Genomic DNA, 14,247 nt, shown 5'->3' with positions numbered 1-14,247 from the left:
GCGATTGTATCGTAAATACGTCCGGCGCAAGGCGGGCCAATTCAAATGGGCGTGTGCCATTTAAATTAGGCGCGCTCCCGTGCCGGACCTACTGCGCATGCTCCGTTTCGCAATTCCCGTTGTGCTTTGCGTGCAGTGACGTCATTTTTTAGAACTGCGACGCGCGTAGCGTAATTCCGTATTCCCGGACAGCTTACGCAAACGACGTTCATTTTTAAATTTCGACGCGGGAACGACGGCCATACTTTAGACAGCAATATGTTTGCTGACTAAAGTTGGGGCACCCAAAACGACGACTAACTTTGCGACGGGAAACTAGACTAGCGGCGACGTAGCGAACGCGAAAATCCGTCGTGGATCGCCGTAACTCCTAATTTGCATACCCGACGCTGGTTTACGACGCAAACTCCCCCCAGCGGCGGCCGCGGTACTGCATCCTAAGATCCGACAGTGTAAAACAATTACACCTGTCGGATCTTAGGGATATCTATGCGTAACTGATTCTATGAATCAGTCGCATAGATAGAAACAGAGATACGACGGCGTATCAGGAGAAACGCCGTCGCATCTCCTTTGTGAATCTGGGCCTCTATTTCTGGGATCTTAGTTGGACTTTTAGAAGACATTTGGGAAGCAGCACTGACAGATCCCGTCTGTTCTCCTCGTATGTGGACGGCGCTCTGAGAAGGAAGCCATTAAAACGTTCTCTCCTATAGACAGCCTGGCCTTTCCCAGACCTTTCTTCTAAATCGAGGAGCTGTGAACTGGCTGCGGCCCCATGAGGACGGCCTGAGGACTACGCCAGGCGCACGCAGCCTTATCAGCCTCTGGTGGTGGGATTTGTGCTGTATATTAATGAACATGGCTCCTGATAATTAACGGAAGCGGAGTGGGATTGTTCAGCCGGAAAAAAGTCATCATCTGATTTCCTGTACATGTGTGATCAGAGAGGAAGTCATTTATTTTCTTCATTTATAAAGCCAATATATTCTGCTGGGCTTTAAGCTGTCCGCACACATTAAAGTGTCATTATACAATCTCTGTACAAACTCCGTTCAATGTAATATGAGGACAAACCTAAACAATGCATTCAAGCAGGGCTTGAAAAAAATAGCTTTGAATCTAGGAGCCAGCTAAAAAAGTTAGGGGCCAGTTTTTTATGGGTTGTCAGCTAGGGTTGTCACTTGTCCGGGGATTCACACAGACAGGCCGGGTTTTCAATCACGTGTCCGGGTCTCAGGCGGTACGGAAACCCGGACACATTATTCAGACCAGGTTGTGGCTCCCCAAGTAACTAGGATAGTCGCACACAAATCTGTTTTGCCGTCCGGGAGCTGCAGGGGGCTGTCTGGGGGCAGGTTTGGCATCATTGGGGAGAAGGGCGATGATGTCAGCAAGAGCAGTTTGGTCACACCGACTGTTCGCTGCAGCACGATATGCGCACCACATTTCTACTCTCCTTGGGGCACACAACGGTGTCCCAGGGCACTAAAATGTTCGGGTTCGGCTTGAAGAAAAGGTGCAACCCTACTCATTTCACAGGTTTACAAGTCGCCGGGCATGGCCCAGATTGATATGGTTATGTTCATGCTTCAACTGTTATGCCAACCATAGAGCCTTATTCAGTTTATCTATAGATAGAGCTTTAACCCCAACAAAGCGATTTTTAGATCGTAATCTTCCATTCGGAAGGGTCAAAGGCTCATTACGGTCATAGTAAATATCTTCTGGCCTCCAGAACACCCTGGAAGGTTATTGCTGGACTTATATTTGGCTCTCTGGTTTCAGGGACCTTTGCATTTAAGACTCATATGATATCATTGCTCATGCTTCCTTTACACCGGTGGAGGTTTTCCCGCTCTGATTTGGTATGTCTACCATATGTTGTAGCTTCTTATTGTAAACCTGTACTGTTGGTTTGTACAATAAAACATTTGTAAAACAAAAGGTGGCAACCCTATTGTCAGCGCCCGGCGCAAGGCAAGTAATTTGTGCCCCCTAACCCTAACTTACCTACAGCAAAGCGGCCAGCCAAAACCCCAACACAACGTCAGGATTATAGGGTGTCTGGAAAGAGAGACAATAAAAACCTTTTATAGGGGGAAACTCCACTCCGTTAGGCCCTGTTCACACCTGGGCATTTTGCTGTGATTCTGCCCGCAATCTCAAAACGCACTACAATAGTAAAACGCAGGTTCAGGTGTCATTATTTTCAATGGCACGTAAAACGCAAGGTGGCTTTGCAATGATTGCCACGCAAATTACTGCACAGAAATCGCACTAAATCACATTACGTGAAGCTTGTCACCCCAAAAAGAGCAACTCTGGGTGATAAGTTTCTCGAGATGCTATTTGCCACATGACAATCACTACAAAACCTTGCCAACGCAGGTTCAGGTACCATTACCAGAAATAAGGACATTTTAAAGCAAAATGGAAGGATGAGGTAAGTGAAGGAGGACTGCACTAAGGTAAAGGAAGCTATTTAGGGATTTTTTTTTTACCTTTACAACCCCTTTAAGAGGCAGGGTGTGGGTGGGAAAACCTGTAAAGTGGGCATTTTTTGGGCACGCCCACAAAGAAAGTGGGTAGATGAAATGCGGACCGTGAGCAGAATCGCACGGTATGGGATCCAAATGTTGGTAAGTATGAGGATAACTGGCAGGCTATCACACTCTATGGGATCAGAGGGCAGGATGCCTGAAGTGTATGTAGCTTTGTTATTTGGTGCCTTACCAAAGCAACAAAATCATTGTCTGCTTCTTTTTTTAATATCAGTTTAAAGTCTATATAAAATGTTTTTTTTTATTTGGGATAGAACATTAAAGGGTTTGAATCTCTGCCTGCATCACAGGGACAGGAAGTGAGGGGAAATCTTCCAATGGGGACACCTGTTCTGGTGACAACCATCTGAGAATGTTAAAGAGGACTACCCTTACGCCCCGCTGTGTCTCTGGGAATGGAAATCTCCCCAATGAGACCCAGCCCTCTACTGCTCCAAAATCCAGAAATAAGATCAACTTGTTTTGCTTTATATATTTAATTTTTAATTTAATCAGAATTTTTAAATGTTTAAAAAAATAGTTCCTGTGTCTAGCTAAATTATAAGGGCAGCAGAATATTCCTATTCCCTACACAGACGCACTGTCCCTGCAGTGAGGCTGGATTCACACCTATTCATTTTTCGCTCTGACGCTTTTTCTATTGAAATGAATGGAAAAGCATCAAAAGACATGTTGACGCGTATTAATATGTTATATCCAGTGTATTGAATGCACACGGCAATGCACTTTGTAGTAAACGTCAACATGCATCATGGATGTGCGTCATGATGCGTTTACGTGCGACCGCGATACTTCAACATGTGTCATGACATGGGTTGATGCACATTTTGATGTTCTATTGATTTCAATGGAGAACGCATTAAGAAAAAAACACAAAAGTGTGAGACCAACAGTGTGCCTTTCTATATTCCTCTCTCTCAGTAGAAGTCAGTAGAAGTCTACCAGTCAGGTGTGACTGGCTGGAAATACTAGGATCTGAAGCTACGATCAAAAACACAGTGACATGACCTCCAACTGGCAGGAGGACAGATAAAAACTAATCCCAGAAGGGATTATTTTACCAAAGGAGTAGTTGATGCTTGGGATAGCCTTCCAGCTGTGGTAGTGAGTCAGTCAACAGTAAGTGAATTTAAACATACTGGGGACAAACATATATCTATATTCATACAAAAAGGTTAAAAAAAAAAAAAAAAAAAAAAGGGACAGACAAGATGGACTGCTTGGTCTTTTTCTGGCATCACTCTTCTATGTTTCCCTGTTACTCTCTCATTGCCTGAGTTGATTTTATCTCGGCAGTTGATGATCGGGAATTTGGAGCATTGTAGTTAAATACGAACAACCACTAGAGGGAGACTCTTGAAGCCCATAGCTCTGAGGCCGCGTACACACGATCGGTCAGAACCGATAAAAACGGACTGAAGTTCAGTTTCATCGGTCCAAACCGATCGTGTGTAGGCCCCATCGGTCAGTTGTCCTTCGGTCCAAAAAATGAGAACTTGCTTTAAAATTGAACCGATGGACGCCTGACCGATGGGTCAAAACCGATCGTTAGTATGCAAAGGCATCGGTCAAAAGGCCGCGCATGCTCAGAATCAAGTTGACGCATGCTTGGAAGCATTGAACTTCGTTTTTTTCAGCACGCCGTTGTGTTTTACGTCACTGCGTTCTGACACGATCGGTTTTTGAACCGATGGTGCACGGCACGACTGACCATCAGTCTGCTTCATCGATTAACCTTCGGACCGTTCTCATCGGATGGACTGATCGTGTGTATGCGGCCTAAGACCCCTTTCACACTGCAGCGCCCGGCCGTTAGCGCTAAAGCACCACCCGTTTCTGCTGCGCTTTTCGGCCACCAGCGGGGCGGTTCTTACCTTAAAAAAAAGGTAAAAAGTCCTGTTTTGCTGCACATTCAAAGCACTTTTAAGGCGCTTTGGAAAAACTGTTCATTCATTCCAATGGGCAGGGTGTTTTGGGAGCGCTATTTACAGCGCTCCCAACGATCCCAAGATGCTGCTTGCAGGACTTTTCATAAACGTTCCGCAAACGCATCGCCACAGTGTGAAAAGTCACACTGCAATGTATGGTAGGCAGTTTCTAGCGCTAAAATGCCTGAAAACGGCCTCAGTGTGAAGGGGCTCTTGGGCTGCAGCCACACTATGGTGTTTCGTGAATCTGTGCAAAAACCACGTGTTGATCCTGTGGTGGCATTCATTCTTAATGGCTACCTCGTGGCAAGCAGACATGCTGTTTTCATGCAAAAATTGGCATGGCAAATGTGTCGGTTGAAAAACAAGCAAAAAAAGGCAAATGAGCTAAAGTTACAATTTAAAAATGTATTGATGATTGTAGAGAATTATGTGTGTCTTTAAAGTGGAACTTCACCCAAAAGGGAAAGTTCCGCTTCCCTGCATCCTCCACCCCCCCCCCCCCTTAAATGTTTGGACGTTTTTTGGGGGGTGGGGGGAGCAGGTACCTGGATTTGGCAGGTCACCCCACCTTCTTCCCCCACAGAATTCTGGGACACATCACAGGTCCCAAAAGTCTGTGGGGCCATTCACAAAGCTTGGCTTGCGCATGCGCAGTGGGAAGCCGGCTGTGAAGCCGCTAGGTTTAATTTTCGGTTTCCCTCACTTAAGGCTCCATTCTCCCCCAAAAAAAATAAGTCAGCAGCTACAAATACTGTACCTGCTGACTTTTAATCTAAGGACACTTGCCCTTCCAGGGATCCAGCGATGTCGTCACCCGAGCCGATTCTTCAATCAGCTTCAGGTGCAGGCCCGACATCTTGGGTAAGGGAAACCGGCGGTAATGCCTTCCGGCTTCACAGCCTGTTTTCTACTGCACATGTGCAAGTCACGCTGCACTTTGTGAATGGTCCAGCAGTCTCCTGGGACCTGTGATGTGTCTCAGAAAGCAGCAGGGGGAAGAAGGAGGAGCTGAACGTCGCTGTGGCGATCTGACCGGAAGTGGGAGCGTGTACCTGTTAAAACCAGGTACCCGCTCCCCTCCAAAAAAAGCCAAATGTGACAGTGGAGGGGGGTGGATGCAAACAAGTGGAACTTGCCTTTGTGGGTGAAGTTCCATGCTGCTGTTGAGAAATGCCCCCTGTCGAATAATGCCTGCGCGGTACTGCGCTTGCGCAGTAGGAAGCCGCTGAAAGCCTCCGAACATCAGAATTGACGATCAGCTGTAGACGGCGCCTGCGCACAATAGCCAACATTGTGCCAGACCTTCCCAATGCTCGTGCAAGTCTGCAAGGGGCGGATTTCTTCATGATGGGTGCGTGTGAGGGGCGGATGCCTACAGAAGAGGGCGTATTTAGTAATGATGGGCAGTGCTATTGTTTGTGTTACATAGCTAAATAGCACTGGCTATGATTCCAAAATACGCCCCCTTCTGTAGGCATCCGCCCCTCACACGTGCCCATTATCAAGAAATCCGCCCCTTGCAGACTTGCACGAGCACAATGTCGACTATTGTGCGCAGGCGCCGTCTACAGCTAATCGTCAATTCCGATGTTCGGAGGCTTTCGGCGGCTCCCTACTGCGCAAGCGCAGTACCAGGGGGGGGGAATAATTTTTGGACAGGGGGCATTTCTCGTCAGAACACCGACACCTGGACCTGAAGCTGATTGAAGAATATGCTCGGGTGAGGACAGAGCTGGATCCCTGGACAGGTAAATGTCCTAATATTAAAAGTCAGCAGCTTCAGTATTGGTAGCTGGTGACTTTGAGCTTAGACCAAATTTTTATGGTTCAAAGAATGTCAAGCAAAATGGTCGGCCCTCACGCATGTTCACTTCATCAAATCTGGCCCTCTTTGAAAAAAGTTTGGACACCCCTGAGCTAGATGATGCTGGACATCATCCAGCCAGAAAATGAGGTGAGCTCTATCAGACTTGCTGTATCGTCTGATACACGCTGTGAGAAGCTCACAGTGTGCGGTGAAATCAGAATAAACTATTTCAGTTCAGCAGAGAGGCCTGTACAACCGTGCAAAGACTGACTGAAGGTGAGGCTCAGATTTAGGACATATATGTAAGCTGTGACTTCCTATGTCGGACCTCCTGTGGCTCACAGGACCTGATCGTATGCCAATTACTGGGGATATTTCTGCTGACTTCCCTTTTAAGCATTTTTGGAATTTCCATTATTTACGGATAGGATTGCAAACTGCACTTTGATCAGAGCGGATAAATAATTTCACGTTGCGAGCGCAGATCCTTTCAGCTGGATGTGATGTTTAGGCTTTTTAATGTGTCTGCTTATGATTAATTATCTCCCGTATGGAGTTTAATTACCGGAGATGAAACGAGAACCCAGAAAAATACATGAGGGAGCCTTGCATGAAAGATTATTGGGACGGTAAAGGGTACCTGTCATGTGTACAGCTGCAGCTGCTACTTTGAAGGTTACATTAATATTCTGCCCACCCATTCCTTAGATGTTGTAAAGAATACTTATTTGTATTTTCCATACATACCAACATATTAATCCCAGTCCCCGGAATAGTCACCCTCGCTCACCACACGCACTTGTCACGCCCACCACCCACAATTGACACGCCCACTATCCACTCTTGGCACGCCCACCATCCACACTTGACACGCCCACCATCCACACTTGACACGCCCACCACCCATACTTGACACTCCCACCATCCACACTTGACACACCCATGACCCACACTTGACACGCCCACTTAATGCATCCTCCAAAGGGCCAGTTTACTGCCCTTCAAACTTTAGAGGAGGCAGACTATGGTCAGTATAATATGCTCTTGCATTTGTGGGAGTAAACAATGCCATAGGTTTGGTGGTCAGTGGGAGTAAAAAAAAAATCACATCATTGGTGTCAGTGGGAGGAATAGTGCTCCATCGTTGGTGTCAGTGGGAGGAATAGTGCTCCATCATTGGTGTCAGTGGGAGGAATAGTGCTCCATCATTGGTGTCAGTGGGAGGAATAGTGCTCCATCATTGGTGTCAGTGGGAGGAATAGTGCTCCATCATTGGTGTCAGTGGGAGGAATAGTGCTCCATCATTGGTGTCAGTGGGAGGAATAGTGCTCCATCATTGGTGTAAGTGGGAGGTATAGTGCCCCAATGTTGGCCATATCCTGCCTATGGGGCACAGTTTGGAGACCCCTGTTATACAGGATTTATACAGTGCCAACAATTATATAAAGGGGATGGTACAATTACAATACATTTCAGTGCAGAAGGGTTAGGAGGGTCCAGCTCAATGAACTTACAATCTAAAGAAAATCCCAACATCAAGGCCTTCTCAGAGACCAAAAATAATGGGAAATCCAACATTTTAGAGTGGTCACCAGAACGAAAGACGAGGGGTATTCTGGGGACAACCATTTACAAGAGCAACTCCTTCACTTACGAAAAAATGTCCTCATGTCCTGTTGTGTCTATGGGACAGGAAGTGAAAGACAATCTCCCTAATGAAATACTGTATAGGCATCAGAAAATAAACTGATGGTGGTTTAGCCCTTCATACTGTATCCAAGACTTATGAAGAAATGTTTTGGCTTTGCATACATTTTATTGCCCCATCAAAATGCAAAATGGCTCCTCTGATTTATTTTTCAGTGCCGTATGGGTATATTATTATAGTAACCAATATTCTCTTTTCTCTCCTAGGTTATAACCCTGGAAGGGTGGGTGGACATCATGTACTATGTCATGGATGCACATTCTTTTTACAATTTTATATATTTTATACTACTTATAATTGTAAGTATCTACCGTACTTTGGTGTCTAACCCTATTACTGTTGTTGTACTAATTTCAGTTGAACAAATGTAATATCGTCCATTTTTTGTTCCATCAGGTGGGGTCTTTCTTCATGATAAACTTGTGCCTGGTTGTCATAGCAACACAGTTTTCGGAAACGAAGCAGCGCGAAAATCAGCTCATGCAGGAGCAGCGGGCCCGATACCTCTCCAACGACAGCACAATCGCCAGCTTCTCCGAGCCGGGTAGCTGCTACGACGAGCTGCTCAAGTACATCTGCCATATCTTCAGGAAGGTGAAACGAAGGACGCTGCGCCTCTATAATAACTGGCAGAACAAGAGGAGGAAAAAGGTCAACCCTAATAGTGTCATGAACGGACAAGGTCGGGGCCGCAAGTGCAAGCGGCGTATCACCTCCATCCATCATTTGATCCATCACCACCATCATCACCACCACCACCATTATCACATAAGCAATGGGAGTCCCAGGGGCCCCAGGTCCAGTCCGGAGATCTGTGATGTAGAAATGAAGATCATAAAGCCACAAAATCAACTGAGGCTCCTTCCACCATCCCCGAGTAACCAGAACACACCAGCCAACAGTGAGTCTGTTCATAGCATTTACCACGCGGATTGCCACTATGAAGGGCCCCAGCTTAAATCATGTAAGTCTTCCAATGCCTCCTCCATCACCAAACTGGATGTGGGGCTCAACCATACCAACATGAACTACCCTACCATCCTACCTTCCCCGGCCAGCAAAGCCAGTCCCACCACGTTGCCGAAAGGAAAGAGAAGTGGCAGTAATCCCGGAAGTTTGGTCAACAGCCCAGTTAGCTTGAACACTGACTCCTATGGAAAGATGCATTGTCTAGTTGGAGAGCAGGGTAAGAGGGATGACTTAATTAAAAGTTTACTCTTCTGTTTTCGTTCTGGTGAGGTACACATACTGTATACTCAAAACCATTTTTTATTTAGCTTTGGATAGTGTTGGGAAGGGATAGACCTCCTGTCTACCCCTTTTGGTGTGGGATTTCAGCTTACTTCCTGTCCCAGAAACACAACAGGAAGTGAGAGAAAATCTTCTTCAAAGTAGGGGAAATCCCCTCTAATGCCGCATACACACGGTCGGTATTTCTGACAAGAAAAGTTCGATGTGAGCTTTTGGTCGGAAGTTCCGACCGTGTGTAGGCTCCATCAGACTTTTTGAGCTGGTTCTCAATTTTTTCGACAAGAAAAGTTCTTGTTGGAAATTCCGATTGTCTGTATGCAATTTTGACGCAGGCTTTAGAGGAATCACGTCGAGAAAAACATTGTTTTTTGCCATGACATGAAAAATGGTCGTGTGTACGCAGCTTAAGTCCACTGCTTCCCGAATTGAAAGCACGGCCTTCGTTGCTGAAACCCCTCCCATTGTGAACTGCAGTGCCTGGGAGAGGGAGCGTGTGAGATACAAATGAAGCAGGATTTGGTTCAGTCAAGGAAGGTAAAGGATGTTTTTTGTTCATTTTATGAGGCTTGTGGATCACATACTAACTTGAATTGGTACTTGTTTAGGCTTTTATACAGGAGCCTTTAGTTGTACTTTAACAAGTTGCTGACCACAGGCTGTACATATACTGTGACAGTGCGGGCATGTCCGGGTAGGGGGAGCACACACGCCTGGCTGTGATTAGTCACACGCCAATCAATAGGTGCCAGCCAATGGATGACTGCTGGCACCGGTTGATCGGCTCCGATCTTACCCGAACACAGCTCTGTGAGTGAACAGCACAGAGGTCTTTTCAGTGACAGGGGATCTAGCTGTTTGTTCATAAGCAGAGAATGAAAAAAACAAATTCCCAGTAAAAGCAGCACACACACAAACACTTGTTAGGCACATATTTAACCCCTTGATCGCCTCTGATGTTAACCCCTTCCTGCCCAGTGGCATTAGTGCAGTGACAGTGCATATTATTGGCACTGACCGCTGCAATAATGGCCCTGGTGATGTTAGTGGCAGTTAGGTAGTTCCCACAAAGTACCAGTTAGTGTCAAATTGCGTTCCATCCCGCTTTATGTTGCTGATCGCCGCCATTACTAGTATAAAATAAATAAGTAAATAAATAAAAATTCAATTTTGCATCCCATAGTTTGTAGACATTAGAACTTTCGAACAAAACAATCAATATTCACTTACTGGGATTTTCTTTTTTTGCCAAAAGACATTTTGGCCAAAACTTATTAAGAGATTTGATGTTTTTTTGGGGGTTTTTTTGGGCTTATGTTTTATAGCACAAATTTTCTGATTTATTTTCCTTTTATAGCGCAAAAAATAAACTATAGGTGATCACATACCACCAAAAGAAAGCTCTATTTGTGGGGGGAAAAATGATATAAATTGCATTTGTGTACAGTGTTGCATGACCGCGCAATTGTCAGTTAAAGTAACGCTGTGCCAAAAAGCAATGAAGGGGGGGGGGTAAATCTTCCGAAAGTCAAGTAGTTATAAGTTTACAGTTTTCAGAAATGACTAAATGCATTGACAGACCTTTATGTTTAACATTGATAATTTGGAGTATTTATACTCTTCGCTTACTTTTTGTACACACTTGGCATTTTAAATTAAAACACAGTTGGTGTATATTATGAGCAAACTTTATTTTTTTATCGATTAGGGATATAATAGGGAAGGATTGGATCCTCTGTCAAGTTTTCACACCTTTACTTGTCCTCCAGGCCATTGTCACCGAGATGAAAAGTGATAATGATGCAACCAAAAATAAAGAAAAAAACATATATTAACCAGTTCGGACCACCTACTGCATATTTACTGCGGCAGGGCGGCCCAGCTGATCCGCTACCGCGACCCGCTGATCGTTCACAGGGGATACGGAGCAGTCGTCTACCTGTGTAAACAAGGCAATTTTTTTTTTTTTAGCAAAAAGTAAAAAATATTGGTCCAGATTCAGATACAATTGTGTATCTATCCGGGGGCATAACGTATCTCAGATACGTTACGCCGCCGTAACTTAAGGCGCAAGTTCTGTATTCATAAAGAACTTGCGCCCTAAGTTACGGCCCTAAGTTACGGCGGCGTAACGTATGTGGTCCGGCGTAAGCCCGCCTAATTCAAATGTGGATGATGTGGGCGTGTTTTATTCAAATTTAGTGTGACCCCACGTATTTGACGTTTGCGCCGTTCGTGAACGTTTCCAAGTGTGCATGCTCCAAATTACGCCGCAAACTGTCAATGCTTTTGACGTGAACGTAACTTACGTACAGCCGTATTCGCGAACAACTTAAAATACTACGCTGTTCGGTTGTTTCCGACGTCCATACTTAACATGACTTACCCCTGCTTTATGAGGGGTAACTTTACGCCCGAAAAAGCGTTACGCAAACGACGTAAAAAAATGTGCCGGGCGGACGTACATTTCTGAATCGGCGTATCTACCTAATTTGCATATTCGACGCGGAAGTCTAGGGAAGCGCCCCTAGCGGTCGGCGTAAATATTGCACCCTAAGGTACGACAGCGTAGGAGACTTACGCCGCTCGTATCTAGGCAACATTGAGGTGTATCTGATTCTATGAATCAGACGCCGAGATGCGACGGCCCGCACTCAGAGTTACGACGACGTATCTGGAGATACGCCGTCGTAACTGCTTTCTGAATCCGGGCCATTGTTTTTTTATTTAAAATTAACATCTTTTTTTTGGTTTATATTGCAAAAAAATAAAAAGCGCAGAGGTGATCAAATACCACCAAAAGAAAGCTCTATTTGTGGGAGAAAAGGGACATCATTTTTTATTTGGGTACAACGTCGCATGACTGCACAATTGTCAGTTAAAGCGATGCAGTGCCGTATTGCAAAAAATGACCTGGTCATTAAGGGGGTAAAAGTAGTTAAAGCCCAACACTGGGATCTACATTTTCCCCCAGGCCATCCCCTGAAGTCCCCCCCCCCCCCCTTTCATGTTTTTTTCTGCTTTTTTTAATACTTACCTCTACTGAAGTTTTTAGGCAAGTGAAGTGACTCTGACAGGTCCTCTGCTCACCAGGCTGGTGGTCCTTACTTAGTGCTGCTCTCTGTACCAGTATATTGTGAATGAAGGGCATCATTCAACCTGGGAAACCAAGGACATCTTGTGGCTGAAAAGATGTACTGCGAGGGACAACTTTGAATCGAAGGTGGGTATTACAGCCTTTCATCAACATTTTTTTTTTACATCTAGGGGCCACTTATAACAACAACAAAACCTGGACTTTAATATATGCGCATAACGCACATAAAAATTCACATAATGTGCAAAATGTCCTATAAACATGCCACAACATAAACGGACTTAGACTTAGTCCGGCAAGTTTTACAACACGGTGTCAGTTAAAGTAGAAGATTATTAAGCATTAAGCTGAATACTCTGACTTGACTTGGCTGGGCCTAATGTGCCTTATACAATAATGGCTAAAAGTAATAATCAGAGCCGAGAGTTACTCATTACCCTGCGCTGCAGCCGAGTGGAATCAAATCACAAGCAATGGGTTCATAGCATGGGAACATAAACACTTAAGTATAATTGCATACATTTGTGCTACATAAATAGCCGCTTGCTGATTTGAAGAAAAACGTCTCCATTAAACAGAGGCTGAGCTTTGATATTCCCCTTCTACTGGCGGGAGTGACAGCACATCCCTCTCTTCGTGTTGTGGTTGGCTGTAAGTACGGTGTGTCCCTAACTGCTTGTCACCCCCACCAAGATGTCACGACGTGTTATTTACAAGGCTCTTGTCATTTCACTAAACATTTCCCAGAGCTCTGCATGGCCCCAATTCCTGAATAGCAGGATGTCCGGCATGAGGGTTGTCAGCCTTAAAGGCAAAGCATAGCATTGTTGTGTATGATTTGAGCCAAATAACTTTTTATTCAGACAAATACCAGGTTACAAACATACATAAGGACATAGATGTAAATGAAATACAGTCAATGAGGACCATATACGAAAAAAATAAATCCTCTCTGCAGCCATAGCTGACAGGATGCACTATGCGGTTGCTGATTGGTCGGCACTGCCCACATGACGGCGCTGACCAATTAGAATGTGGCAAAACGTCCCTCCTGATGAGAAATATTTTGGACATTCAGCTCAGGGGATTTCTAAGCCCCAGGCTCCTGGCATCGATATATACCGGGGCTTAGAACCAGAGATATCCGCGGTCCGGGTAAGCGGGACCAGGGTGGAGGCGAGGAGGGGGACCTGTGTAAGTTCAGTTTACATAGTTTTCTGTAAAGGAACAGAAGCAGGCAGAGGGCAAATAACCAGTGACCAGCATTCTTTGTGGTCTCCCTGCAACTGATCCTTTCCCCATTACTGACTTACCATGCCTTGTTCTGCACTGTGTCTCTGTGTGGAGACATTCACCCTGGTAAAGGCAGGATTTTGCCCCCATATGTCAGAGCTGCCATCCCTGATCACTGGTGATCTGATGTCTGATTGGGTATAAATGAAGAAGCAGCAGGAGAGGTGGAGAAAGCACAGATCCAAAAAATGAATAAGACAGAAGAAGGGAGATTCTTGCACTGCGGGTCCTCAGATACAGCTTCCTCTCCAGCAAGGAGAACAGTGAGCAGCACCGTAATGACTTGACCAAATCTCATTCTAAATTCTCAAAGACAACAGTGCCTTAGATCGCATACAGCTGTGAGACTGCAAGCAAAGAAATGCCTAGGCACATTCACATGCCAGAAAGTGCTATTTTTGAGGAGAAGATCCCGGCAAAGGGTAAAGTTCTAGTTTACAACTTAGACACAGTTAACATTCCCTATAACATAGGACTCTTGATTCTTTGCATTCAGGTCCACTTTAACTGCTTTGTTGAAAAAAAGGCCTGGTGTTGAAAGAGCTCAATAGTTCAAGCTCAAATTTATACTCACAAATGAATTAGCTAAATCAGTGACT

General features: G+C 45.1%; 1 protein-coding gene across 3 annotated transcripts in view; it reads left to right on the top strand.

Moving 5' to 3' along the window:
- CACNA1H (calcium voltage-gated channel subunit alpha1 H) overlaps positions 1-14,247 on the top strand; it is a 282,063-nt gene that overhangs the window by 89,809 nt on the left and 178,007 nt on the right. For all 3 annotated transcript variants that reach the window (XM_040356436.1, XM_040356434.1, XM_040356435.1), the window contains exons 6-7: positions 8,217-8,309; positions 8,407-9,196. In XM_040356436.1, the coding sequence (XP_040212370.1) occupies positions 8,217-8,309; positions 8,407-9,196 (883 nt within the window). The remainder of the gene's footprint in view (positions 1-8,216; positions 8,310-8,406; positions 9,197-14,247) is intronic.

This window comes from Rana temporaria, chromosome 6 (genome assembly GCF_905171775.1).
Source record: "Rana temporaria chromosome 6, aRanTem1.1, whole genome shotgun sequence".
Lineage (NCBI taxonomy): Eukaryota > Metazoa > Chordata > Amphibia > Anura > Ranidae > Rana > Rana temporaria.
The sequence above is the reverse complement of the archived record's forward strand: the minus strand, read 5'-3'. Positions and strand labels throughout refer to the sequence as shown.